Source organism: Leuciscus leuciscus (assembly GCF_965113295.1).
Source record: "Leuciscus leuciscus genome assembly, chromosome: 3".
Classification (NCBI taxonomy): Eukaryota; Metazoa; Chordata; class Actinopteri; order Cypriniformes; family Leuciscidae; genus Leuciscus; species Leuciscus leuciscus.
Window position 1 is genome coordinate 38,590,598 of NC_138727.1, and position 24,765 is coordinate 38,615,362.

General features: G+C 37.5%; 2 protein-coding genes and 1 long non-coding RNA gene across 6 annotated transcripts; 2 read left to right on the forward strand and 1 right to left on the reverse strand.

Moving 5' to 3' along the window:
* Positions 1 to 3,524: 3,524 nt before the first annotated feature.
* Positions 3,525 to 4,093, reverse strand: LOC309495309. Its single transcript, XR_014204611.1, has 2 exons — positions 3,883 to 4,093; positions 3,525 to 3,852 (listed from the first exon to the last, which is right to left on the reverse strand). It is a non-coding gene; the product is annotated as an uncharacterized lncRNA (long non-coding RNA).
* Positions 4,094 to 8,561: 4,468 nt separating this feature from the next.
* LOC309495215 (uncharacterized protein) lies at positions 8,562 to 14,818 on the forward strand. Of its 3 annotated transcripts, none has more exons than XM_082164873.1 (8): positions 8,562 to 8,945; positions 9,079 to 9,206; positions 10,734 to 10,836; positions 11,069 to 11,166; positions 11,254 to 11,356; positions 11,661 to 11,752; positions 12,626 to 12,710; positions 12,894 to 14,818. In XM_082164873.1, the coding sequence occupies exons 1-8, from the start codon at positions 8,681 to 8,683 to the stop codon at positions 13,679 to 13,681; spliced, it is 1,662 nt and encodes a 553-aa protein (XP_082020999.1). In that variant the 5' UTR covers positions 8,562 to 8,680; the 3' UTR covers positions 13,682 to 14,818. The 3 variants fall into 3 exon arrangements, with proteins under 3 accessions (XP_082020999.1, XP_082021000.1, XP_082021001.1); XM_082164874.1 differs by having other exon boundaries at positions 12,629 to 12,710; XM_082164875.1 differs by having other exon boundaries at positions 8,563 to 8,945; positions 9,079 to 9,188.
* Positions 14,819 to 16,801: 1,983 nt separating this feature from the next.
* On the forward strand, positions 16,802 to 22,921 carry mogs (mannosyl-oligosaccharide glucosidase). 2 transcript variants are annotated; one of them, XM_082165887.1, is made up of 5 exons: positions 16,802 to 16,893; positions 17,272 to 17,676; positions 17,797 to 18,020; positions 19,927 to 20,120; positions 20,492 to 22,921. In XM_082165887.1, exons 2-5 carry the CDS (start codon positions 17,325 to 17,327, stop codon positions 22,254 to 22,256), a joined length of 2,535 nt encoding a protein of 844 aa, XP_082022013.1. In that variant the 5' UTR covers positions 16,802 to 16,893; positions 17,272 to 17,324; the 3' UTR covers positions 22,257 to 22,921. The 2 variants fall into 2 exon arrangements, with proteins under 2 accessions (XP_082022013.1, XP_082022014.1); XM_082165888.1 differs by lacking the exon at positions 16,802 to 16,893 and adding an exon at positions 16,925 to 17,149.
* Positions 22,922 to 24,765: the final 1,844 nt, after the last annotated feature.

Consider the following 24,765-nt stretch of genomic DNA (forward strand, 5'->3'; position numbering starts at 1 on the left):
GTATATATAGATGTAGTCGTGTATTCCAAAAACGAAGAGGAACACATCAACGACCTCACTCAGATATTTCATTGTTTACACAATGCTGGACTTACAGTTAACCTAGGAAAATGTAACTTTATGCAAAGCAACATCACTTACCTGGGTCACATAATCTCAGCAGAGGGAGTCAAGACGGATCCCAACAAAGTCTCAGCCATCAATAATTTTCCCACTCCACAGTCTCTCAAAGACGTACAGCGATTCTTAGGGTTAGCTGGATGGTATCATCGTTTCATTCCACATTTCTCAACAAAAGCAGCACCTTTACATGCCCTCAAGAAAAAAAAATCCACCTGGATGTGGGAAGAAGAATGCCAAAGAGCTTTCAACATCATAAAACAGGACTTGACACAAGCACCAGTTCTCTTACCGCCAGACTTCAATAAACCATTTCGGGTGCAAACTGATGCAAGCGAGATGGGGCTGGGTGCGGTACTTACCCAAGAGATGGAGGATGGTGAAAGAGTCATTTCATATGCATCCCGACTCCTCAGAGGAGCAGAGAAGTCGTATTCAGTATCTGAAAAGGAGTGTTTAGCAGTCATCTGGGCAGTTGAAAAATGGAGACCATATCTAGAAGGGAGGAGATTTGAGGTCATTACCGATCACACTGCACTCACTTGGGTATTTCAACATCCTAAACCTTCATCGCGATTAACTCGTTGGACAATACGGTTGCAGGGTTATGACTTTACAGTCAAATATCGTAAAGGTCATTGCAACGTAGTGCCTGATGTGTTATCCAGGTCACCAGAACAACTGTCCTCAGACATTATTGCAGTAGTAAGAGTTCCAAAATCCAGCAACCTACCAACTAACCTACCAGTGGACATATCTAACATCTCGGCAGCACAGCAAAAGGACCCAGAGATTCAAGAGCTTGTCTTAAAGGTAAAATCACAGATGGCCCAAGACATTTCTCGTGTACATTACATGATTGAAAATGGTCTTTTGTTCCGAAGCATGCCAGACAGACAAATAGGTCAGAAACTACAACTCGTCATTCCCTCAGATTTACGCAAAGAATTTCTGCATTATGCTCATGACAGTCCTTTGAGTGGACACTTGGGCAGACTTAAAACACTACTCAGACTGCTAGACATAGTATACTGGCCGAGTGTAAGATCTGACGTATGGAAGCATTGCAAAGAATGTATTACTTGCCAACAATACAAACCATCCTTGAGCAAACTATCTGGTTACCTCCAATCCACACCCATCGTCGAACCAGGTCATATGATTGGAGTCGACCTTATGGGCCCATTTCCAAAGAGTGTTAGGCAGAATGAACACCTTTTGGTCGTGGTCGACTATTGCTCTAAATGTGTGGAGTTGTTCCCATTGAGGCAGGCCAAGTCACCACGAATTGCCCAGATCCTGATAGAGGAGATTTTTACAAGATGGGGCACTCCTGCCTATCTTGTCTCTGACAGAGGGGCTCAGTTTACTTCTAATTTACTTAGCCAAGTATGCAAGCAATGGGGAGTTGTCCAAAAGCTCACGACCGCCTATCATCCACAAACCAACCTCACCGAACGCATCAACCGAACCTTGAAGACAATGATGGCATCTTATGTTGAAGAACAGCATCGACACTGGGACCAGTGGTTGCCTGAATTTCGATTTGCAATAAATACTGCTTGGCAGGAGAGTACCGGCCATTCCCCAGCACAAATTGCCTTAGGTCGAAACTTAAAAGGTCCAGTAGAAAGAGCAATTCAGCTCCACAAGATGCCCGATCCAAATAGTCCCATCTATCCAGTGCTTGACAGACATCATCACCTCCTCCGTCTGGCAAAAGAGAATGTAGAAAAAGCACAAAACAAACAACAGCGATATTACAATCTGCGCCGCAAACAAAACCAGTATCGGGTTGGAGATGTAGTTTGGGTACGCGCTCATCCGTTGTCCAGAGCAGAGGAGGGTTTCATGGCTAAGTTATCTGGTAGGTGGAAGGGATCAGCCAGAATAATTAAATATTTAGGCCCTGTCAATTACTCTGTTTCTTTGCTTACTAGCCCTGACACAATAGATACTTATCATGTGCAAAATTTAAAACCTTGCCATGGGTATGTCAAGTCTTAAAGTGAGGGGGTGCATATGTAACAGTCAAACCTGTTAACATGTTTTTTTGTTTGTTTTTTTTGGTATGGTAATTATACTACTCACCTTGAGGGGGCAACAAGCAGTAATACTCTTAGGTATAAAACAGGTGTAGAGAGCAGAAGTAGTAGATTTGTAATGGAGGAGTAAGCATGCCTTATGAAATCCAAACAATCAATTGTCCTGATTGGGAAACTGAGAGTTTGATGCTCAATCGGAAAAGGACTCCACATTCTGTGGGATTTGTCTTTCTGTCGCACATGCCTATTTGGACCCTTGTCTGAACATGAGTTTAGAGGCCATGTGGCTTATTGCTGTGGATCCTGAAACTGGATCACTTCCTCACTGCTGTGCAGGCGCGTCGTTAGACATGGACATGTTTTTTTTATAGCCCCGGATCTCAAAAATTGTAATTTATTGATAATTATTATTAGGCAAAGTGGCAAGCAGCACGAGTCCACGAGCCGTGAGAGCAGGGCGTGGACAGTAGCGCGAGTGTTAATGAGTCACCTGAGTTCAAGTTCAAGCACCGGTTTCAAGTTTCTCACGGATGAACTTTGGGGGCGCGCGCGCCGCACCGGTTTCAAAAAAATAACGCAGTCAGCACCGCCGCACAGTCTTCTGTCAGACCAGATGTTGTCAGGCTATATGTCAGTAAAACTCAGAAAAACGAACTTACTTACGTCGTGCCAGCCGTTTGCTCGCGGTTCAATCACGCGGAAATGCGGCGCCCTGTATCACGCAAAATAAACTTGCATACATGTAACGTTGTGTTCTGTCGTCAATTAAGTATTGAAATAACCAAAAGGGAGATTAAAGCTGCGTCAAAACTCTATGTCGGGGCTTTTGTATTCCTTTGTAGGCTACATAAATGTTACACATTTTGGCGTAGCCCTACTCAATTTTCATTATTAATATTCTAACATTTGATCAATATTGCAAAGTCATCAAAACTGACTAAATATTTTGTGACCAAAAATGTGAAAAATAGGCCTACATCTAGCCTAAATGATCGTTCATGACATTATTTTAACTATAAGCAACCCAATTTGTCTAGATCTGTATTATTTCCTTTGTATAATGTGCTTAAATATTGCTGCGCAGTCGTGTGATTTAGTCTGCTTGATTAACATTATTACAATGTATTCCTATTTAACTCTGATATGTAGCCTATATATAAGGTCCTCGAATGTGTTCGAATAATTCACCAGCATCAGCCTTTTCACAGTTTCTATCACTCCGCTTGTCTGTGTTTGCACAACTTGCATCATTAGGCCAGTAATGGTGACAAGTGACTGTCTTTATGAGTGAACAATTGAAATTTAATTGAACTGATTTAATAGTGCCAAAAACATTGATTAACTCAAGAAAGAAACAAGTTGCTGAAACCAATCTTTAATGCTAAAAAGTTTACATCTATGCAAAATAATCCTTGAAAGATTTCTCATTTAAGGCCATTCCTGTTTGGAATATGTGGTTGTGTATTGTCAACAATAAGCAGAAACATTCTGCATTTCCATTTTATAGTGTGGATCATTCATTTCAACATTTATCCTCATTTTCATGTTTAAGAATCTGTTATCTGCTTGACAAATAATTTATGCTACTGCCCACTGACATGCTTTTAAAGCTATTGTTATAAAAAAAATGTTGGCCGTCAAACACCTTAAAATGCCCATATGTAGGTCTGAGAAATCAAAATTTTCTCTGGGGAGCATGCCCCCGAACCCCCCTAACTACCCCACATTTGAATGTGTGTGTCTGTTTGGTAGTATGGCCTGGTGTGGCTACAGTGCCAGGACTGAATTTGTTAACCAGTCTGCCCCCTGCATATAGGCCTACAATATACATTATTCTCTGTATCGAATCATGTTATCTTGTTACCCACCCTAGCCCCTGACGTTTCGGGCTCAGCCCCTGATGTTTTTAAAACCTAGAAACGCCCCTGCTGCTGTGGATCCTGAAGCTGAATTATACCACATATGTGATTTTGTATCAACACTAAGGTCGACACTGGGATAAGTTGGGATTTGTATTCTTGGACCTGAGCTTTCATGGACATTGATTTCTATAGTGTGGTCAAGGAACTTTCAACGTCATTATCCTTGTCACCGTCATCTTCGTTGTTATCATCAAGCAAAAACAGATAAGACGTTCATTTATATGTTGCTGGTTCTTGAGTGGGAAAATATGTAAGATCTTTTGGGTGTCTGTGAAAGGGTTATGAAAGATAAAAAGATGCAATGAATGAAAAGTGTTTATTTATTGTTTCTTTTCTGCATGTCACACATTTCCAGTGTGTACTTCAAACAAGATTTATAGCTAATTCCTTTGTGAGTTTAAGGAAACAGTTATAACACTATAAATCATAATTATTTAAAATGTATGTTTAAATAAAACTTAGCAAACATTACAAATAGCATTTTTTAAAACATGCACTTAAGTGTGTTTATAAATATTGTCATGAAAGTGTTCTTTCTTTAAGTAACATTTAATTAGACATTATTAAAAAGTGCATTTGTAAAAAGTGCACTTAAGTGTGTTTATAAAAATTATGATGAAAGTGTACTTTTTTTAAGTTAAGCTTAATTAGACATTATTACAAAGTGCAATTTTAAAAAGTGTACTCAGGTGTGTTAAGAAATATTGTGATGAAAGTGTACTTACTTTAAATTAGACTTAATTAGATATTATTACAAAGTTAAGTGTGTTTATAAATATTGTGATGAAAGTGTACTTTCTTTAAGTTAAGCTTAATTAGACATTATTACAAAGTGCATTTTTTTTAAATGCACTTAAGTGTGTTTATAAATATTGTGATGAAAGTGTACTTACTTTAAGTTAAACTTAATTAGATATTATTACAAAGTGCATTTGTAAAAAGTGCACTTAAGTGTGTTAATAAATATTGTCATTAAAGTGTATTCCCTTTAAGTACACTTAAGTGGTCTTTAATTTTAATTTTATTATATTATCTGCAAGTGCACTTTTCAAAAAGTATACTTTGATTATTTTAAGCACACAAAAAGTACGCTTTCAATACAATTAAGCACACTTCTTTTTCACAAGGGGGTGCTCTTTTGGCAGTATAGTGTCCCCATCACTACACTGGGGCGTTAGGACCCACACAGACCACAGGGTGAGCACCCCCTGCTGGCCTCACTAACACCTCTTCCAGCAGCAACCTGTTTTTTCCCAGGAGGTCTCCCATCCAGGTACTAACCAGGCTCAGCCCTGCTTAGCTTCAGTGGGCAACCAGTCTTGGGCTACAGAGTGATATGGCTGCTATTACCATCAATTAAATGGGACACTGACCAAATACCTTTCTCCGTCCAGTTCTTGTCAAACAGTGATTTGTCCTAACCGTAATATATCTATTATTCCATAATATATTGTGTGGTGTAAAGAAGTTATGATTGTATAAAATCTTCCAGTATAACAAAACCTGTTGATGAAATTGGGATAATTCAATTGGCAGACATTGAACGGTGAAATCACAACTTAGTAAAAATTCTATACCTCCTAATTTCTTAAACAATTCTCTGGGAATATGAAGCCAAAAAATATTGTGGTTTAAAAAGGATTTCAACCAATTCATTTTCAGGGTCCCATTTATAGAATCAAAATCAATGGCTTGTAACCCTCCATCTTTATAATCTTTTGTCATCTCTACCCTTCTAATGTAATGGTTTTTCTTCCTCCAGATGTAACTTTTCAATATGGAACTAGGCAAAGCTAGACAGACTTTCTTCTCAAATGTTATATACAGCAATTTAAACAACAATTTAAATTTAAACAATTTTTTGCTACTGTAGAGAGACTGACAAACCCCCCACGCCAGATTCCTAGTGAAATGCTCTCAAACAGCAAGTGCAGTGAGTTTGCTTCTTTCTTCTCTGAGAAAATCAATAATATCAGAAAGGTGATCAGCACATCCTTGAGTTGCACTGAGGTCAGACAGATCAGACCACCTGAGAAAGTAGTAACTATGTCTGACTTCAAAGAAATTGATGGCAAAATTTTGGAAGAAACCGTACAACACCTCAAAACATCAACATGCGCCCTTGACACACTTCCCACATCTTTTTTCAAAAGTGTGCTAAACAGTTTAGAAGCAGATCTTCTAGAAGTGGTAAATGCCTCACTTCTCTCTGGGAGTTTTCCAAACTCCCTGAAAACTGCAGTTGTCAAGCCCCTCCTGAAAAAGAGCAATCTGGATAAGACCATATTAAGCAACTATAGACCGATCTCAAATCTTCCTTTCATAGGCAAGCTCATTGAAAAAGTTGTCTTCAATCAGCTGAACAAATTCTTAAGCTCGAATGGATACTTTGACAATTTTCAATCTGGTTTCCGACCACACCACAGCACAGAGACAGCGCTCATAAAGATAATAAACGATATTCGCTTAAATACTGATTCAGGAAAATTATCAGTGCTGGTATTACTCGACCTCAGTGCTGCATTTGACACTGTCGATCATAACATACTTCTTGACAGGCTGGAAAACTGGGTGGGGCTTTCTGGGATAGTCCTAAAATGGTTCAGGTCATACTTAGATGGGAGAGGTTATTATGTTAGTATAGGAGACCATAAGTCTGAGTGGACATCCATGACATGCGGAGTCCCTCAAGGCTCAATTCTTGCGCCACTCCTGTTCAACCTGTATATGCTCCCAATGAGCCAAATAATGAGAAAAAAACAAATTGCTTACCACAGCTATGCAGACGACACACAGCTGTACTTAGCCCTATCGCCTAACGATTACAGCCCCATTGACTCCCTGTGCCGATGCATTGACGAAGTCAACAGTTGGATGTGTCAAAACTTTCTTCAATTAAACAAAGACAAAACTGAAGTTATTGCGTTTGGAAACAAAGATGAAGTTCTCAAAGTGAACGCATACCTTCACTCTAGGGGTCAAACAACTAAACATCAAGTCAGGAATCTTGGTGTGACACTAGAGTCAGACCTTAGTTTCAGTAGTCATGTCAAAGCAATAACTAAATCAGCATACTATCATCTGAAAAATATTGCAAGAATTAGATGCTTTGTTTCCAGACAAGACTTAGAGAAACTTGTGCATGCTTTCATCACCAGCAGGGTGGACTATTGTAATGGACTCCTCACTGGCCTTCCCAAAAAGACCATAAGACAGTTGCAGCTCATACAGAACGCTGCCGCTAGGATTCTGAGCAGAACCAGAAAATATGAACATATCACACCAGTCCTCAGGTCTTTACACTGGCTCCCAGTTAGATTTAGGATTGATTTTAAAGTATTATTACTGGTATATAAATCATTCAATGGCCTAGGACCTCAATACATTGCAGATATGCTCACTGAATATAAACCCAACAGATCACTCAGATCATTAGGATCATATCAGCTAGAAATACCAAGGGTTCACTCTAAACATGGTGAGTCTGCTTTTAGCTATTATGCCAGCCACAGCTGGAACCAGCTTCCAGAAGAGATCAGATGTGCTCCTACAGTGGTCACATTCAAATCCAGACTCAAAACACTTCTGTTTAGAGACGCTGTTCGTCCGACTGTTTTTACTGTACTGTATTTTATTCTATTTTTCTAAACTGTTTTAATTATTCTTTTTTCTTTTAATTATTTTAATTTCTCCTATGTCAGCAGGGCATTTAGCCCGTAACTGTAAATGCCCACTCAGAAGGTGATAATGTGAAAGTGACGTGTATTAATGTGGGTCTGAAAGTGGAACAGTATTTAAATGACGATATTAAAGTTTTCGTCTGAGAAAGAATGTGAACGCAGTGCTAAAGAAAGTGAAAAGAACGTGTGAGTAAATGAGGGAGAAAAGAAAGTTAAAGGAAAGTTTATAGATAGAAGTCGTAAGAAGATTGAAGGTTAAATGAAGGTTGAAAGATTTAAGTCTTAAGGGAATCCTTTGAAGGAAAGATCTATAATAATTTTCTTTTATTTTTTAAAAGTACTGTATTTTATTTTATTTTTCTAAACTGTTTTAATTATTCTTATTTCTTTTCATTATTTTAATTTCTTCTATGTAAAGCACTTTGAATTGCCATTGTGTATGAAATGTGCTATATAAATAAACTTGCCTTGCCTTGCCTAACCAAAGTTAACCTGATTGATTTTTGAATGGCTCTGTTTGAAATAGCTATTGTGTATGCAGGATAGATTAATCTTGAAATGCTTTCCATCTTAGTCAAGAATATTCTACCTAATAAGCTTATATCTCGCAATAGCCAGTTAAGTTTAATTTGACATTTATCTAATACTTTCCACACATTCATATATTCATTTTCAACAGAATCTTTTCGGTTCAATCTTTAATATTCCGTCCATATGATATAGTCCATATATCTGACGTATGCGGACATGAACATTTCTTAGTAGGATATGAGCTTTTATTTTAAAAATCCTAAGCGGATGTTGTCGACTCGTGGCCAGCTTCGCGTTTTGAGGAAGAGCTCCAGACCAGTACACAAACACTAATTTGAACTGGCTCACTAATGTTAGCTTCATAAAAATAGATTTCAACACAATGGCAAATATATTAACGTTTCAAACGCAAATCGCTTCAGTTATGGAAGTTCTAGCAAACGCCGCTGTGGCAGAAATCTGCAAACTTGTTGAGGACAGCTATGCCGAATTACATCTTGAAATATCACAAACAAAAAAGGAGAATAACCTCCTTAAAAAGAAATTGAAAACGATAGAAATCCGGGATTCATTTTATCGAAGAGCGCATAAACTGATGAACGAATCAACTACTATGACCAGAACTAGTGTTCACGAAAAAGTGTCAGGTAAGGCTGATTGGAATGGGAATCATTCAGTTATAACATGGTGACAGCGGTTTTGGATAACTCCATTATTTTGAACGCCACTATGAAACGTTAACTTCGTTGTTCACGGTGAAGGTACTATGCTTATTTCCAGGGCGAATCAGCGTGAAAGTCGCTTCGCTGTGTAATAATGTTGGTAGTGATGAAGAGGATCCATCAGTTCACCGCAGTAACTCACTTCTTGAGCCCGAAAGACTTGACCAGGTCTGCATAATTAATGGAGTGTGTATCTCATTGCCTTAATCTTATCAAGAAACATTGTAGCCTATTATTTTTTTTGTCCTCGTACACGGTCTGATAATCGTCAGTTGAAGGGTTAGTTCACCCAAAAATGAAAATTAACCCATATTTACTTGTTCGCCCTCAAGCCACTTTCACACAATCCGAGTTAGGCTATATAAAAAAAGTATCCTGGCTCTTCCAAGTTTTATAGTGGGACTCACCTCTCTTCCAAGCTTTATAAAGGGAGTGAATGGTAGCCTACCTTCTTTTTATTTTATTTTTTATATCTACTCTCACCTAAGCTTACACTACTTTTACATCCTATGTCATGTCGGGTCAGAGGTCAATTTTCCGCCGGAACTAGATTCGCCGTTAACGGAAGCCACTGATTATAGTTTCTAAAGTTATAAATATGGCTGCATATAATATAATGAATTCCTTTATTAACACCCTGGAGCCATATTGATTACTTTTATGATGGATGGATGTGCTTTTTGGGCTTCAAAATGTAAAGTACCATTCACTCCCATTATAAAGCATGGAAGAGCCAGAATAGTTTTTAATGTAACTCAGATTGTGTGTCTGGCTGAAAGAATAAAGTCATATACACTTGGATGGCTTGAGAGAGTGAGTAAATTATAGGACAATTTAAATTTTTGCGTGAACAAACCCTTTAACTGCAAACCTCTATTAACTGTTCATTCAATCAGTTGCACTTGACTCTTTCTCTGTGTTCAATATCTTTATCTCAAAGCACTCAAAAAGTTTTCCAACCAATTCTTATATTTTCCCATTTATCAAAGATTTCATCTTTTGTGTTATGCTAGCATCTCAACAATTCTCTGAAATGACCTATACAACTAATAGTAAAAAAAAAAAAAAAAGTATAATAATTAAATAATTAAATTGTGTTTGTTTAAAAAAATATATTCTGTTCAAAAGTTTGGAGTCGGAAAGTTTTTTAAATATGTTTGAAATTAGTCTCTTATTTTATTTGACCAAAAATGCAGTAAAACGGTAATATTGTGAAGTATTATTACAATTTAAAACAATGTTTTCTACTTTAATATATTTTAAAATGTAATTATTTCATGTAATGGCAGTCACATGATTCCTCAGAAATTATTCTAATATGCAGATTTGCTGCCCAAGAAAATGTCTTATTATTATCAGTTGAAAACAGTAAAATATATTTGTGTAATAATCTGATACACTTTTCCCCATTCTTTTAAGAATACAAAGTTCCAAGCACTTATTTGAAATGGAAATCTTTTGTAATATTATAAATCTCATTACTGTCACTTTTGGTCAGTGTAATGCATCCTTTCTCAGTATTAAAAAAAGTATTAATTAGAATTTTACTGACCCCAAACTTTTGAACACTAATAAGCCCTTGGCCACCCATATCTCTAAATATCAAGATAGCATATTTAGCCAATATCAGTTGACAGTATCACCACTAATTCTGTTCAGATTTTCTATTCCATACACATTTCCTCTCAGTATTCATTGCAACATGTTTGTCAGTCTGTAGGGAGTGATGAGCCAGATGTTTTCATTATTAAAGAGGAGAGACCTGACAACATGAGGTGTGAACAGTCAGAAAGAGAAACAGAGACTACTGAAAATCGTGAGTACAGGGCCTTTCATGTATTTGTGTAATTGTTTTTTCCTTTGTAACTTATTGTAGGGGTTAAGTGTATAGCTCGGATCTGAGATCAGTTGACATGTCATTCAAGTCAACAAGAAGACAAAATATGGCTTGTAAGGACTGCAAGAAGAAATTATTAAATCAAATAATAATGTCATAAAATTCACCAATAAATGAAAAAGCTTGCATTACTGGTACATCCACCTTGCAGTTGAAGATGACGCCCAGTGCCAGAGTGCAGAAGTCTTTGTAACAGTCCACAGAGAAAACATCATTGACCAGAACACAATCCAGCACTGCCATCAAGAGGTAGGAAACTGCATGTCTCCATCAGTGAGCTCAGGTGACCACTAATAATGTGTCAGGAATCATGGTGGCATTGTGCATTTTTATCAGTCTGTAGGGGATGATGAGCCAGATGTTCTCATTATTAAAGAGGAGAGACCTGACAATATTAGGTGTGAACAATCATTGGGAGAAACAAAGACTGCCGGAAATCGTGAGTATGGTGGGGTTTTGTTATTTGTAACTTTTTAGGGATAATGTGTATAACCCAATGAGTTATTACACATATGCATGATGGAATAGATTTATAAAATGTCAATTATGCGAAGAAATGTTACTATTAATAATAGTGTTATTTTATCTATTGTTTATTGTGTTTTTTAATAATTTTTTTTTTTTTTCAAGAGAAAACTATTAAAATGCAACAAACTTTTGAATGGAAATTCAGAATTAAAATGGAAATTAATCTTTGTGTACCCTGCATTATTTCTACTTTTTTTCTTTTCTTTTCTGATTAGATGACACCCAGTACAGGAGTGCAGGAAGCTTTGTAGCAGTTCATAGAGAAAACTTCATAGACCAGGACACAGTCCAACACTGCCATCAAGAGGTTAGTGTGAGAGATGGTAAACTTTTGAATATACCTGTCTTTGTTTACAAATCAGGCTCATGACACAAAAACTTATTTTCTACAGCTGTGACCATTTCCATACTGCTGCCCTTTTTTTGGTTTTCATCATTTTTGTTCTCGCTTGTTAAGTCGTGACAAATACTGTTTCCAGGTCCAAGCCTCCAGTCCGTTTCAACTGAGAATCTCAACAGCCATTTATAAGCACACTGTTTAATTATAGGATACATTGAAGCTACACTACAGATATTTAGGTTAGGGTCATGATTTTTGGGGAAAATTAGCACAGCTTTTTTGTTTGATATAGGGATCTGAATTAGTGTTTGCTCCCGGGAACAGATACAATTTTTACCTTCATTGTAAGCCTTTTTTTTTATGTTTTAGTATATATATTCAGATTAAAAGACAAATTGGTAACCTTTTACAATAAGGTTTCATTTATTGACATAAGATAACTGTCATTTAATGAACAAACAATGAAAAATACTCTGAAAGACTTAATTTCAACATTTAATAATAACTAACGTAATTAAATAAAGCTAATTAATCGTATCTGTTAATATTATTTAATGGACCTGAGCAAACATGAACTAACAATGAACAGTTGTATTTCAATAACTACCATTAACAAAGATTAGAAAATGCTGTAACAAATGTATTGCTTTTAGTTAGTTAGTTAGTTAGTTAGTTGTAGTGTTTTAACTAACGTTAACTAATGGGACCTTATTGTAAAGTGTTACCAACAAATCTAATTTCAGATTTCACAGTATAGCGATAGTATGTCAAAAATACAACAGACAACAAAATTGTCTGCTAAATTTGACAAAATTCACTCTCAATGATTTGTTCCTCTAGCAGCTCAATGGAATGCAACCTGATCTTCTTGAGGATGAAAACCCTGAAATGTATGACAGAGGTGAAGGTGCACATTTACTCAATGGTAATTAGAAATTTGTTTTATTTATTCAATGGCTTATTTTAGAGATCACCTGATGTGAAGTGTCTGTTTTACAAATGAATCCATCACATTCTTGTTGTGAGCCTGTATTTAAGGGACATAATTAGAAGATATTTGCTCACTTTTTATGTAATTTCCATTTAAGCATGTTGTTTTTCATAATAGGTGAAATCAGAATGGAGAGAGGTTGTGATGGAGAGGCAGAGACTAACCCACAGCCTATCCCTTCCTATGCCTCATGGGTTTCCAGAAGATTAGACGTAACCACAAACCATTCATCCTTCACTGAATCTGAATGCAACGGAGGAGCTTCTGTGAATCAGTTCTTGATGTACAGAGGGAGTGCAGATCCTATGTGTTCCTATGCAACTCCAATAGACTCTAATGGCTTATCTATGCCTGATATTGAAGGCCATTTAACACAACGCAATGGCGGTAACAGCGTTTCTCAATCCGAGCAGCCCCCTTCCACATCGTGCTTTTCTTTCAAACAGTCAAATTCTCATATGCAAAGGAAAGACAAGTTTATGTGTAAACATTGTGGAAAAGCATTCTCTCAACCCAGCACTCTCCTTTTGCATCAAAAACTTCATACCAGGGAGAGGCTCCACAACTGCACACTCTGCGGTAAAAGATTCAGTCAGGCGTCTAGTCTCAAAAGACACCACAGCATCCATAGAGGAGAAAAACCATTCAGATGCCTGCACTGTGGCAAGCAGTTCTCAGATCAAAGCAACCTCAAAAAGCATGTGACTGTTCACACAGGTGAAAAGCCTTATGGTTGTAACCTCTGTGGAAAAATGTTCAACCAGTCGTCGAACCTCAAAACGCATATGAAGATCCACACACGTGAGAAGCCTTTCGGTTGCGATCGATGTGGGCGGATGTTTGCACACAAGTATATTCTGGTGAAACACCAACAGAGAATCTGTGTGTCTACTGGACAAATGTAGACTTCACAACAAGTCTTCCACCTTCTTTTTCAATGCGGAAGTAAGCTATTTTCTTTCTGAGACATCTGACTCATTGGCTTCTATCCAGAAATAGCGAGAGTATTAACACAAATACAGGAAAAACCATTTGCACTACAGACCAATGTATTTATCATTATCATAATAAATTCAAACAGTATAGTAAGAAATACCATTTTGCATTGTCAAGCAGCATAACAAACTGTTTTGTACAGCTAAAATACCTGGAAGCGGTTGACACTGAAAGCCAGATGCATTCAATTTACAAATGGCTGCAGCGCTGAAAAATAAGGTGGATTGAATATAGTATCTCTCTCACAATAGATTAATTTTTGTTGGCTGCATCCGAAATTGCATACTTCCCTACTATATAGTAGGCGAAAAACAGTTTGTGACAATGAAGTATGTCTGATTTCACATGTAGGCAAAATGTACCCGGATGACCTATACTACTCCCACTGAGATTCTGAAATGTGCATATAATGGACACTTTACACAATCCCATGAGGCCACGATAGAGGATTTGTGAATTGCAGTGAAGCGAGGTAACTGACGCTGGTAGGTCACACGATAATGACAAGTTGGCAAATACATTCGGATAACATTCATACTACACACATTCATACTATATAGAACATGCTTTTTTAGCGGTCGTGAAGTAATTATTTATTCAGAATAATTACTTACTCGAGAGTATGCGATTTTGGACACTTTTTGAAAACATTTCCTTTTCACTAGTTAACATCACAAATCCCCTTCAACCGCTTTCCACTAACCACCTGGTTACATTCCGAAACTGCCAATTTTGATTATCCAAACAATTCCCTTTGGATAAAATCAAGTACCTACATTTTGTTTTCTCATTGAATATCCTGTTTCACTGAGAAATGCATCAGATTTCTGAAGTAAACTGGGTTACTATCAGTTTCATGTTGACTTAGTGTATGTATGCATGCAGTGTGCAGTAGATTTCCCTTTCAAAATGTTTGAAATATCTCTACATTAATTGGAAGAAATGTGAAAGAGTATTGTATATATTTTACCTTAAAAATACTGTTAATAGCTGTTATGTAACGTCAGCAACTTTGATACTAATAAATTCATGCACCTTCAAGCAAAGGATTTCTGATAATTGCATAGAAAACAACACCTTGTTCTCCCAAAAATGATTCTTGTAAAGGTTACTTGGTCTACACTAAAACTGCTGTGTAATGTAAAGTTGTCCATTAATAGTAAATAATGGTCTTTGAATTCCAAAATATTACAGAAGATATGATTGGTTAAGGCTGGTTATAGTATAAGTTCTAGTAAATATTCAACCCAAATGTCAGTGTGAGAAATTGTAATGATAATGATTTAATGAGAAAGGTTATCTCCATTAGTAACATTTTTATTTAACAGTAGTAGTTACATTGAGATGTTTATTTTCACCAAACCAAAAATGCATGATGCAAAATGCAAAATTAGATATGGTATATTTAATATAATTGCCATACATGGTAAAGTTCATACAGAAAAAATAGATGCATCTATAAATCATCCAAAATTGCCCATTTTGATGTTGTCATTTGTCATGTTGATTTGTATAGGTGGTTATAAAACATAAAAACGTTTGTTTGTATCACACCATAGTCCAGACTTGTTTTTATAATCTTATATTTTGTCAGTCTAATATGTAATACCATTATCATTTGTACAAAAAACAACTATAATTACAATTATCTTGGCTATATGTTAAATCATATAAGTATTCATAAAATTGAATTAATCAGTGCATGAATAATCTGCAATAGGCAAAGTAAAACCACATAATTAGTGTTGTAGTGATGGATGAAAAGACAAACCAATGCAAAAGGGTTTGCGGGAATGTTAGTATAACGCCAACAAGTACAAAAAGGTTACACATGAAATAGCAAAATGGCTCCCACGCTAACCCATATATTGATAGGTGGATAAAGGGTGCCCAGAACTGTTGTTTGTGGCAAGAGGGAGAGAAAGTTGCTGTTGTTGTTGCTGCTGTAAGACATAATATCATGGACAGGTGATGCTGTCAGGTAATAGTATTTTGAGATGCAGGCTTTCAGCTTGTTTAATTGGCAATTAATTGGCAATTGGCAATTAATCAGACACAATGTCTGTGTCTGCCTATTGACAGAACCCGAATATTAAAATAAACTTTTAATACATACTACAGACTTTGTGCTTTCAATCAATGCCAAAACAGTACTTTTTACCTCTTTGTCCTTTGCATCATTATCCGTGAAAACAAATATCTTTAGTCTGGGAGGTGAGCCAGTCAGAGCCAGCTGGAAAAAAGAAATAGTCTGTTGTGTAGGAACTAGGAATCAAAAATAATCCAGTAGAAGTTGATCAACTTATATTATGTTTTGTGTAAATGTGCACGAATATACCATAAAAGATCATTCAAAATGCATAGTGTAAACAAATGCTTCTGAAATAGCATTTTTGTACATTCAAATTGGTGTTTCCATACCCGGAGTCCCAACAGGCAGAGCTCTGGTGTGTCCCCTCCATCATGCGGTTGAAGAGCATTAATTTGTCATTTGAATTCATCAGGATCTGTTGTTCTTATTAATGGTCCAAAGTCTTTGGGAATGTAAAATGGTCAGTTATCAGATCATAAGTTCATGTTTCCAGACTTTGCACACATAATTAGTTGTAGGGGTCGAGGAGAGCGGGGCACAACCTAACACTTTTTGACTTTCTCAATTTGTGTAAATTCTCTTGTTGGGATTATTATTTTTTATATGAAAAAGATACCTTACCAGTGCAGGAAAATTCTGCACATTATATTCTGATTCACGACCTGGGGAGCTAGAGAGCTGATTGAGACTCACTTTATATTTTGGATGTCATTTAGGTCCAAACAACATTGGACTCCCTTGACTTTGTATGGACAAAAACATCGAGACATTTTTCAGAATATGTTGTTCTCTAAAAAGAAAGAAAGCCACATATGATTTGAACGAAATGATGGTGACGACTAACGCGTGAGGTGTAAACTATGACAGAATTTTCAGTTTTGTCTTTAGCCAGCAATAGTAAATCACTGGAGGACTTTTATTTTGAACATGCATTTATGTTTGTTGTCAGCTTGACAGCTTCGAAAAGAAAGGCGGAAGTGACCGTGCTGCTGATTACAATGTTCAGTAGAGTACTGACACGTACATAAGGTAACGTCATTATTAGTATAATTTGTGTTTGCCTTGCTGTAGTCGATTTTTTCATTGCTTCGTCCACATTTAGTGCAGAGAGAATGATCATTGCAGACGCGTTTAATAGACACTGACGAGCTGAATCTCATTCATTCATTCATCCATCAGTTCATTCGTTCGTTCATTCATTTCCTCATTCCTTTTTTTCAGTTAGCCAATTCAATTAGCAGAATCTTGTCATAGACAGGTCTAACATTATAACCATATTTTAGGGGTATGTATTCCCGTAAATGCATTACTGTATAAGACTGATATAGTTTATGAGCTTATGCTGCAATCACTGTGTCAACAGTCTAAACCTGAAGTCAGAACCTCTTGACTTTTGGTGGTTTTCAGGTGCATTTGAATGATTGTCATCCTCGGACCGGCTTGGTCAGGTCTAAAGAAAGATGGGTCGGCGGAGGAAGAGGGTTGCAAGTGGTGATGGTGTGTTACCTAGCCCAAGAAAGGAGGAAAAAGCACCTGCACCACCACGCAAGGAGAAAAAAAAGAAAACTGACATTGGGAAGGTGTTTATCAATATATCCATCGGTTTGTGTATCTTCAGTCTCATCTGGTTCTTCTATGCCCTTTATATGCGCTCATCCTTGGCCAGGAGGGTCGTGACCTTGCACCCTTCTCCACGGGTCTTGGATGCTAATAGTTCAAGCCCTGCTGTGTCTCCCGAAAGATATTGGGGCTCCTACCGGCCTCAGGTGTACTTCGGGATGAAAACAAGAAGTCCTAGATCTGTTGTGACAGGTGGGGTGCTTTAAATTCACACTCTGTCTTTATGCACCAGTTGCTTTCTGTCTATATTTTTATGTGTCTTTTTGAAGTTGTTAGGCTTTACAACTTTGCCTTTTCTATTGATTTGTTTAGGCTTAATGTGGATGCGTCAGTTCACTGATATGGATGGAAATCTTAGGCACACTTGTGAGCAAGGCGACCATTTGCAGGGCTACGGATGGATAATGCATGATGGAGTATCTTTTGGAGTCCAGGAGATCCATGACCGTGATTTTACACTGACCACAGAGTTTGTGAAGCGTATGGGTGGAGATCATGGTGGAGACTGGACTTGGAGGATTACTGCAAAACAACATGTACGTAAAGAGTAATGCTCCTACAGTTTATGTGTTTGAAAGCCAGCATTATCTGATTTATTATTATAAATAAAATGGTTAAATATAAGGATATTTTATTGTAATATAAGTAGTAATGTACAATACGAATATGAATTGTTTTCAGTGCTCATAGTCTGGGGTGTTTTGATAATTAAAGTGTACTTTTTTCCCCACTTTGTGGGAAAATGCACTTCTTGGTTTCATGAAGAACATTTTTATTTAGTATAATCATAATAATATTGCTTGATTTCAAATACATAAAAATTATTAAATTGTGAAATTATTAATAAATTTAAAAAAAAAACTTAAATCAATATATGTTAAAGGGTTAGTTCAACCAAAAATGAAAATTACCACATGATTTACTCTCCCTCAAGTCATCCTAGGTGTATATGACATTCTTCTTTCAGACGAATACAATCGGAGTTATATAAAAAAATGTCTTGGCTCTTCCGAGCTTTATAATGGCAGTGAAAGGCAGTTTATGTTTTGAAGTCCATCAAAGTGCATCCATCCATAATAAAAGTAATCCACACGGCTCTGCGGGGGTTAATAAAGGCCTTCTTAAATGAATCGATGTGTTCGTGTAAGAAAAATATCCATATTTAAAACTTTATCAACTAAAATAACTAGCTTTCGGCATACGGCTGTACACATCGATTTACGGTGGATGACTAACCCCTGACCCGGCGTACAACGTAATGACAAACGCGGAAGCACAGATGATAGAGCAAAACAAAACACCAGTCACGAATTCTAAAACGAAAGTCTAAAACGACAATTTTTAAAGAGAAATGTCGGAGGAGCTTGAGTTTGTTGCCTAGCCCTGTTTGTTTGAACTACGAGAGGCGTCTAAACTTACGATGCTCCTACATCCTATGTCATACATGCATCACTGGTTACTCTTGTGGCTTAAGTTGACTTGCGTAGTAGGCGTACCGCCGTCTGCCAGAAGCTAGTTTATTAACATTTATTAGCCCCCGCAGAGCCGTGTGGATTACTTTTATGATGGATGGATGAACTTTGATGGACTTCAAAACATAAACTGCCATTATAAAGCTTGGAAGAGCCTGGGCATTTTTTTTATATAACTCTGATTGTATTCATCTGAAAGAAGAATGTCATATACCCCTAAGAGGACTTGAGGGTGAGTAAATCATGGGGTAGTTTTTTTCTTTAAGGTCACAATTCTCACAGTCATGGGAAACCTGGTAATATCTAGGTAAATATTAAATTGTGGCTTTCAAGGAAGTCATGAAAATTAAAAGTATCCCCAAAAATGATTAACAAAAAAAGGTAATGGAACTTACTAAATGTTTAACCTCTGAAATATTTTATTGGCAAGAAATTGGTCCTTATGAGGGTAGTACGCACCCCTACACATAAACACTGTCACCACAGTATCAGTGCTCCCCCCAGCTCACGCTGGAGATGTAATAAATGTAGGTTGTGTGCCCACTATGAAGTAGTCTCTATAAAATATTTTTCCAGTAATTAGAAATGATTGGAAATTTCTGAAAATGTATTAAGTAAAAAGTTGTGGGGACCTTGATACTTGTACAGGTTTAGGTATTTAAATCTGTCACCGATTGAAGGCCAAACTATCTTTTTCTTACCAATATAAAATGATGTGGATGATTTTTTTGTGTGGAAATGTCAGATACTGTAGACTATGCTAGACAGTGTGTCAACTCCGCATAACATCAGCTTTCTTTTAATATGATATGAAGTTAAAGTGGTTAATTCTGATATATATATATATATATATATATATATATATATATATATATATATAAAATTTGTTTGTTTTTTTATATAATTTTTCGAATTATAATACACTATCGAAATTCATAACATAAAATCTGTCTTTGTTTCTGATTGGCAGAGCATTGCTTCCTCAGCTCCTGTGATCTCGCTGATGTTCTACGCTGCGACGGATATTCAAGGTTCATTGCAGGCTCATGTAGAGGAGAAAAATCGCTTGAGCTCTGTGACAGGAACTTCTGAGGAGCTTGGCAACTTCAAGATCACATTTGGCAAACCCACTGCAGGGGAAGGTGCTGGTGGCAAATATGCCAGGTATTTTACGTTGATTATACACTAGAATCTTATTTAATAAATAAGTAATAAATGTGAACAATAGAAATTGGGAGGAATGTAGGTTTTCATCAATAATTATTCAGAATAAAAAACTAATTAAATATTAAATTAAAACAATATGTATTATAGTATTTTTTTTTACAAAGCTATAAAACATGGAAAACATTTTTAGTTTTGAAATTTAGTGCACTTCAACAAATAGGAAATCTTCAATTGCTTCTCAAACACAAAGGATTATTAGTAGCATATGATGCTCAGATGAACAGAGTGTGAAGAAAATGAAAGACATTTTAGGTTTGCTGATGTTATTTCAACAAGTTACTATATTGTTTTACTCTTTTTCTTTTCAGATATAATTTCCTGCAAACTAGGAGCCCTGGCCTTGATAAGCTGACAGATATAGTGAAAAACAGCCTAAATCAAAAATTTGTTTTCAGTCCCCCCAAAGGTGAAAAAAGATCTTATTTTGCCGTGGATTCTTACAAAGTCACTAACCACCAGAATCAACAGAAAGATCCCAAGATGGAGAGTGATTTTGTGGTGCATCAGGTGACCGTTCAAACCCCTTTCCAGATTGAAGTTTTGTTTGAATCTGGAAGCTTCCGTGAACGACCGAATCAACTTGTGGGCTCAGTGCTTACGGACGAGCTGGAGAAGCGAAAGATGGCTTTTGATGAGAAGTTTGAGGGTATATTTGGCCTCCAAGCAAAAGGATTCACATCTTCGCAGATCGAATTTGCCAAGGCAGCTTTAAGCAACATGCTTGGGGGCATGGGATTTTTCTTTGGACAGTCTGTTGTACAGTCGGTTTATAATGAGCACCCTGTGCTTTACCCTGAGGGGCCGCTGTTTACAGCGGTTCCATCGCGATCTTTCTTTCCTAGGGGCTTTCTTTGGGACGAAGGATTTCATCAACTTCTCCTCAACAAATGGGACAGTCAGTTAACTCAGGGGGTCATTGCGCACTGGCTCGATCTCATCAACGTAGAGGGCTGGATACCACGTGAACAAATCTTGGATGATGAAGCACGCAGCAAAGTACCGTCCGAGTTTATAGTGCAGCACAACGAAAACGCAAACCCTCCCACGCTCTTCCTGGCCCTACAGGAGTTGCTGGAGAAGCGGGATGCTCAACCAGAGTCGTTGTCCTCTCAGACCATGCTTCCTTTCTTGAGAAGGTTGTACCCAAGACTGCAGATTTGGTTTGAGTGGTTTAACACCACACAAGCCGGACCCATTGCCAACTCCTACCGTTGGCGAGGCAGGGACAAAGACACCAACCTTTTCTTAAACCCCAAGACCCTGACCTCTGGCCTGGACGACTACCCACGGGCTTCCCACCCATCTGCTGATGAGAGGCATGTAGATTTGTATTGCTGGATGACCCTTGCCTCTGGCATCATGGCGAATGTGGCACGAATACTCGGGGAACCCCACCAGGTGTATGAAAACACCCATCGTACCCTCAACAATAACGATCTGTTAAACGAACTGCACTGGTCCGAGAATCTGCACACCTTCAGTGATTACGGTAATCACACCCAGGCGGTCTCACTTCAGCAGGAGAAAGTGTTTGTGCCCCCCGGACAACCACGCCACCAGTTCCCAGTCTCACGGTTGGTTCGCTCCGTTCGCCGAGCCCCTAAGCTGCAGTATGTGAACGCATTAGGCTATGTTAGCCTTTTTCCGTTCTTGCTTCATATTTTGACACCAGACTCGCCAAAAATAGAGCATATTTTGAGAGACATTCGAGACCCTGAACGCCTTTGGACGCCCTATGGCCTGCGCTCACTCTCACGCACAGATCCCCTCTACATGAAGAGGAACACGGAACACGACGCCCCCTACTGGCGAGGACCGATCTGGATCAACATCAACTACCTGGCTGTAAGAGCACTGCATCACTATGGCAGCATAGAAGGGCCATTCAAAGAGAAGGCAGCTACCCTCTACCAAGAGCTCAGGACTAACCTTATCAATAATGTTTACAAGCAGTATCTGGAAACAGGATACATCTGGGAGCAGTACAGTGATAGCACTGGAAGAGGGCAGGGTAGCCACCCCTTTACTGGCTGGTCAGCTCTGACTGTACTGATAATGGCTGAAGAGTATTGAAAATCAGTAGCAAGCCAGAATCAGAATGATAAATCATGATGCTCAATTGGTGCCATATGTTTGCTACTACAAAGTGTATTTCGTTTTTACGTAATTTAGATAATTGGTGGATTTTTTTTATTTTTATTTGCTCATTTAATATAATAATTAAGAGCTTTGTTTAAATATTTCAATTTTACATCTGGTTTAATGTGATTAGGCTATATCCTCAGGTTTAAAGAGCCGTAAGACAGTGCACTTTTTTTTGGTCCATTGCTGTTTGGCTTCATTTGACAGAATAAATTGATATCTTCTTATAAAATCTTTCTTCAGTTTAATTGAATCTCATACTTAAATATTCAAATCATATCTTTTTATGAATGGTGTTTCTTTAAAAGCATTGTGTGATTTTTACTGATTATAGCCAGGATTTGCTTCCTTGTACTGTATGTAATTAATGTGTTGGAATATAAATTGAAATGGCCATGCCTCACAGGAAGTTGAATTGCAATAACAGGAATATACTGAATTGCAATCTATATATCATTCTTTCTGTTCGTTAGGTCTAAAGACATTTAAACTTCAAGTAATTTGTTTCTTCAGAACTTTTAAACAAGGCTCTGTCAAGCCAACATTCAAAGTGTGTCTTTACAATTACAATTAATTAAATTTAATTTAAAATTTTAGTCTGTTAATTTGCCAAGTAGTCTGTGTCTCTACATGTATTTTTATTCTATTTCAGGCAGACCGTCTCAATTTTCATTGAATCATAGAGATTAGTGAACATACGGTAAGTGTGTGTGTAGAAGGGCAACGAGTGTTTACACCTTTACATAAAGAGTGGGGTTCACTGAATTGCTTCATGTACACTGAAGCTAAAAGTCAATTCAATCTGTTTTTACAGAGTACTTAATGGTGCCATATTAAAAGGAGCTTAATAAGGATGGGCTGATGAGCCGGTTTCAGTGTGAGAACGTTTTAAGGCCAGTTGATAGAGCACTCGTTTTCCTTTCTGGACAGTTTTATGTTGCCACTGAATATTTCACAATCATTGATCTTGTACTTTCATTTTTTTAAGGCTTATACGCCCTGTACTCTACATTTCTTTTACAAATTCTGAAGATTTGTCTCTAATGTCATGAAGAAGTTTTTGTTTGTTTTTTTGTGTGTCTTGAGTACAGAGGAAATTTAAACACACAAAACTCACAAATTAATTATGTAGCATGATTTAAAACAGTTGTTATTAATTCCTGGTAGTATTTGAACCAGAATAGGCTTCCTGCTTTCATTCAACTGAGCTGCAGTACCTGTAGGTATCAACATAATTTAATACAAATATATATATTAGTATATTCAATTGCTGTTACTTATTTGAGGAGTCTACCTTTTAATATATTATTGTCATTCAGTATGTCTTTTCAATGGAGCAATACTGTTTCAAGGCCTCCAAGAGGAAAGGTAGGCAAGCTTGTAGATGGATCATTGTTTAAGTGTATTGTTAAAGATAAAAGTTTAAAAGGGTTGACATCTCTCTGTTTACACAGTCTCGGTTGCGTCAACAGTGTTTGGGAGACTTAAGCCTGTTGATGAGTCATGCTGTATTTGGTGTTTTTATTTAATTTTTTTACTTCACCAACTTTTCAGAACCATGTGGCAACGTCAGCATTCTGACGAATGATCAGAGAGGAAACAAACACACATCTTCCTTTATATTCGCATTCCCCTTGGGCATCGTAGCATGTGTTGCCATTTGAAATGCATCTCCTAGTTTTTGGTTGTTCAGTGTGACTAAAACATTCAATGCGCAATCCCCCTCCCTCTCCTCAGACCCACGGTACAATGGGATAATAGCCAAAACAGCATTAGTGAGATCTAACGCACTGGCATAAATAGATGAGTCAGAGTTCCTCCATTTGCGCATTGATGAGATCCTGAGATGAGCCTCTATTTGCATCCATTGGTTAGAGTAGTTGGGGCATATTTACGTGATTCACACTTTCTTTTGCCCCGTAATGGGACAATTATTGCATTAAATTCTCAAAGCTCCCTGTGTTATGCAGCGTGAAGGTTTCATTTGCTGATTATATCAACTGACGGATAAGAACGGAGCTGTTCATTCACACCTCGTTCAGTCAAGCTCAAAAGAATCAATATTACAGTGTGAAGAGTGTAATAATGACACATGACTGCTAGGGGGAGCCATTTAGTCACGCTCTGTGCGTCAAAATAATTTATTTTGTGACGCCAGGTCTGACAGTTCTGCCTTTAAACAAGCTATCAACTATAGAAGAATTGTCAGTTAAACCTCTTTAGATTTATACTGTCTTTCAATCCTTCCACTACCATTAGCTTAACAGATTGTGACATTGTCTTCTCAGGCCTTCAGCTGAGTGTGGCTCACAGTGCCAGTGGGTAAAGTCTTGTGTTTGTTATCCCTGACAGCGTTCTTTCCATCTGTCATAAGCACTTGTTACCTCAGTGAGTCGGGTTGGTGATGTAATCGCTGATACAGTGACGTTCAATGGCGAAC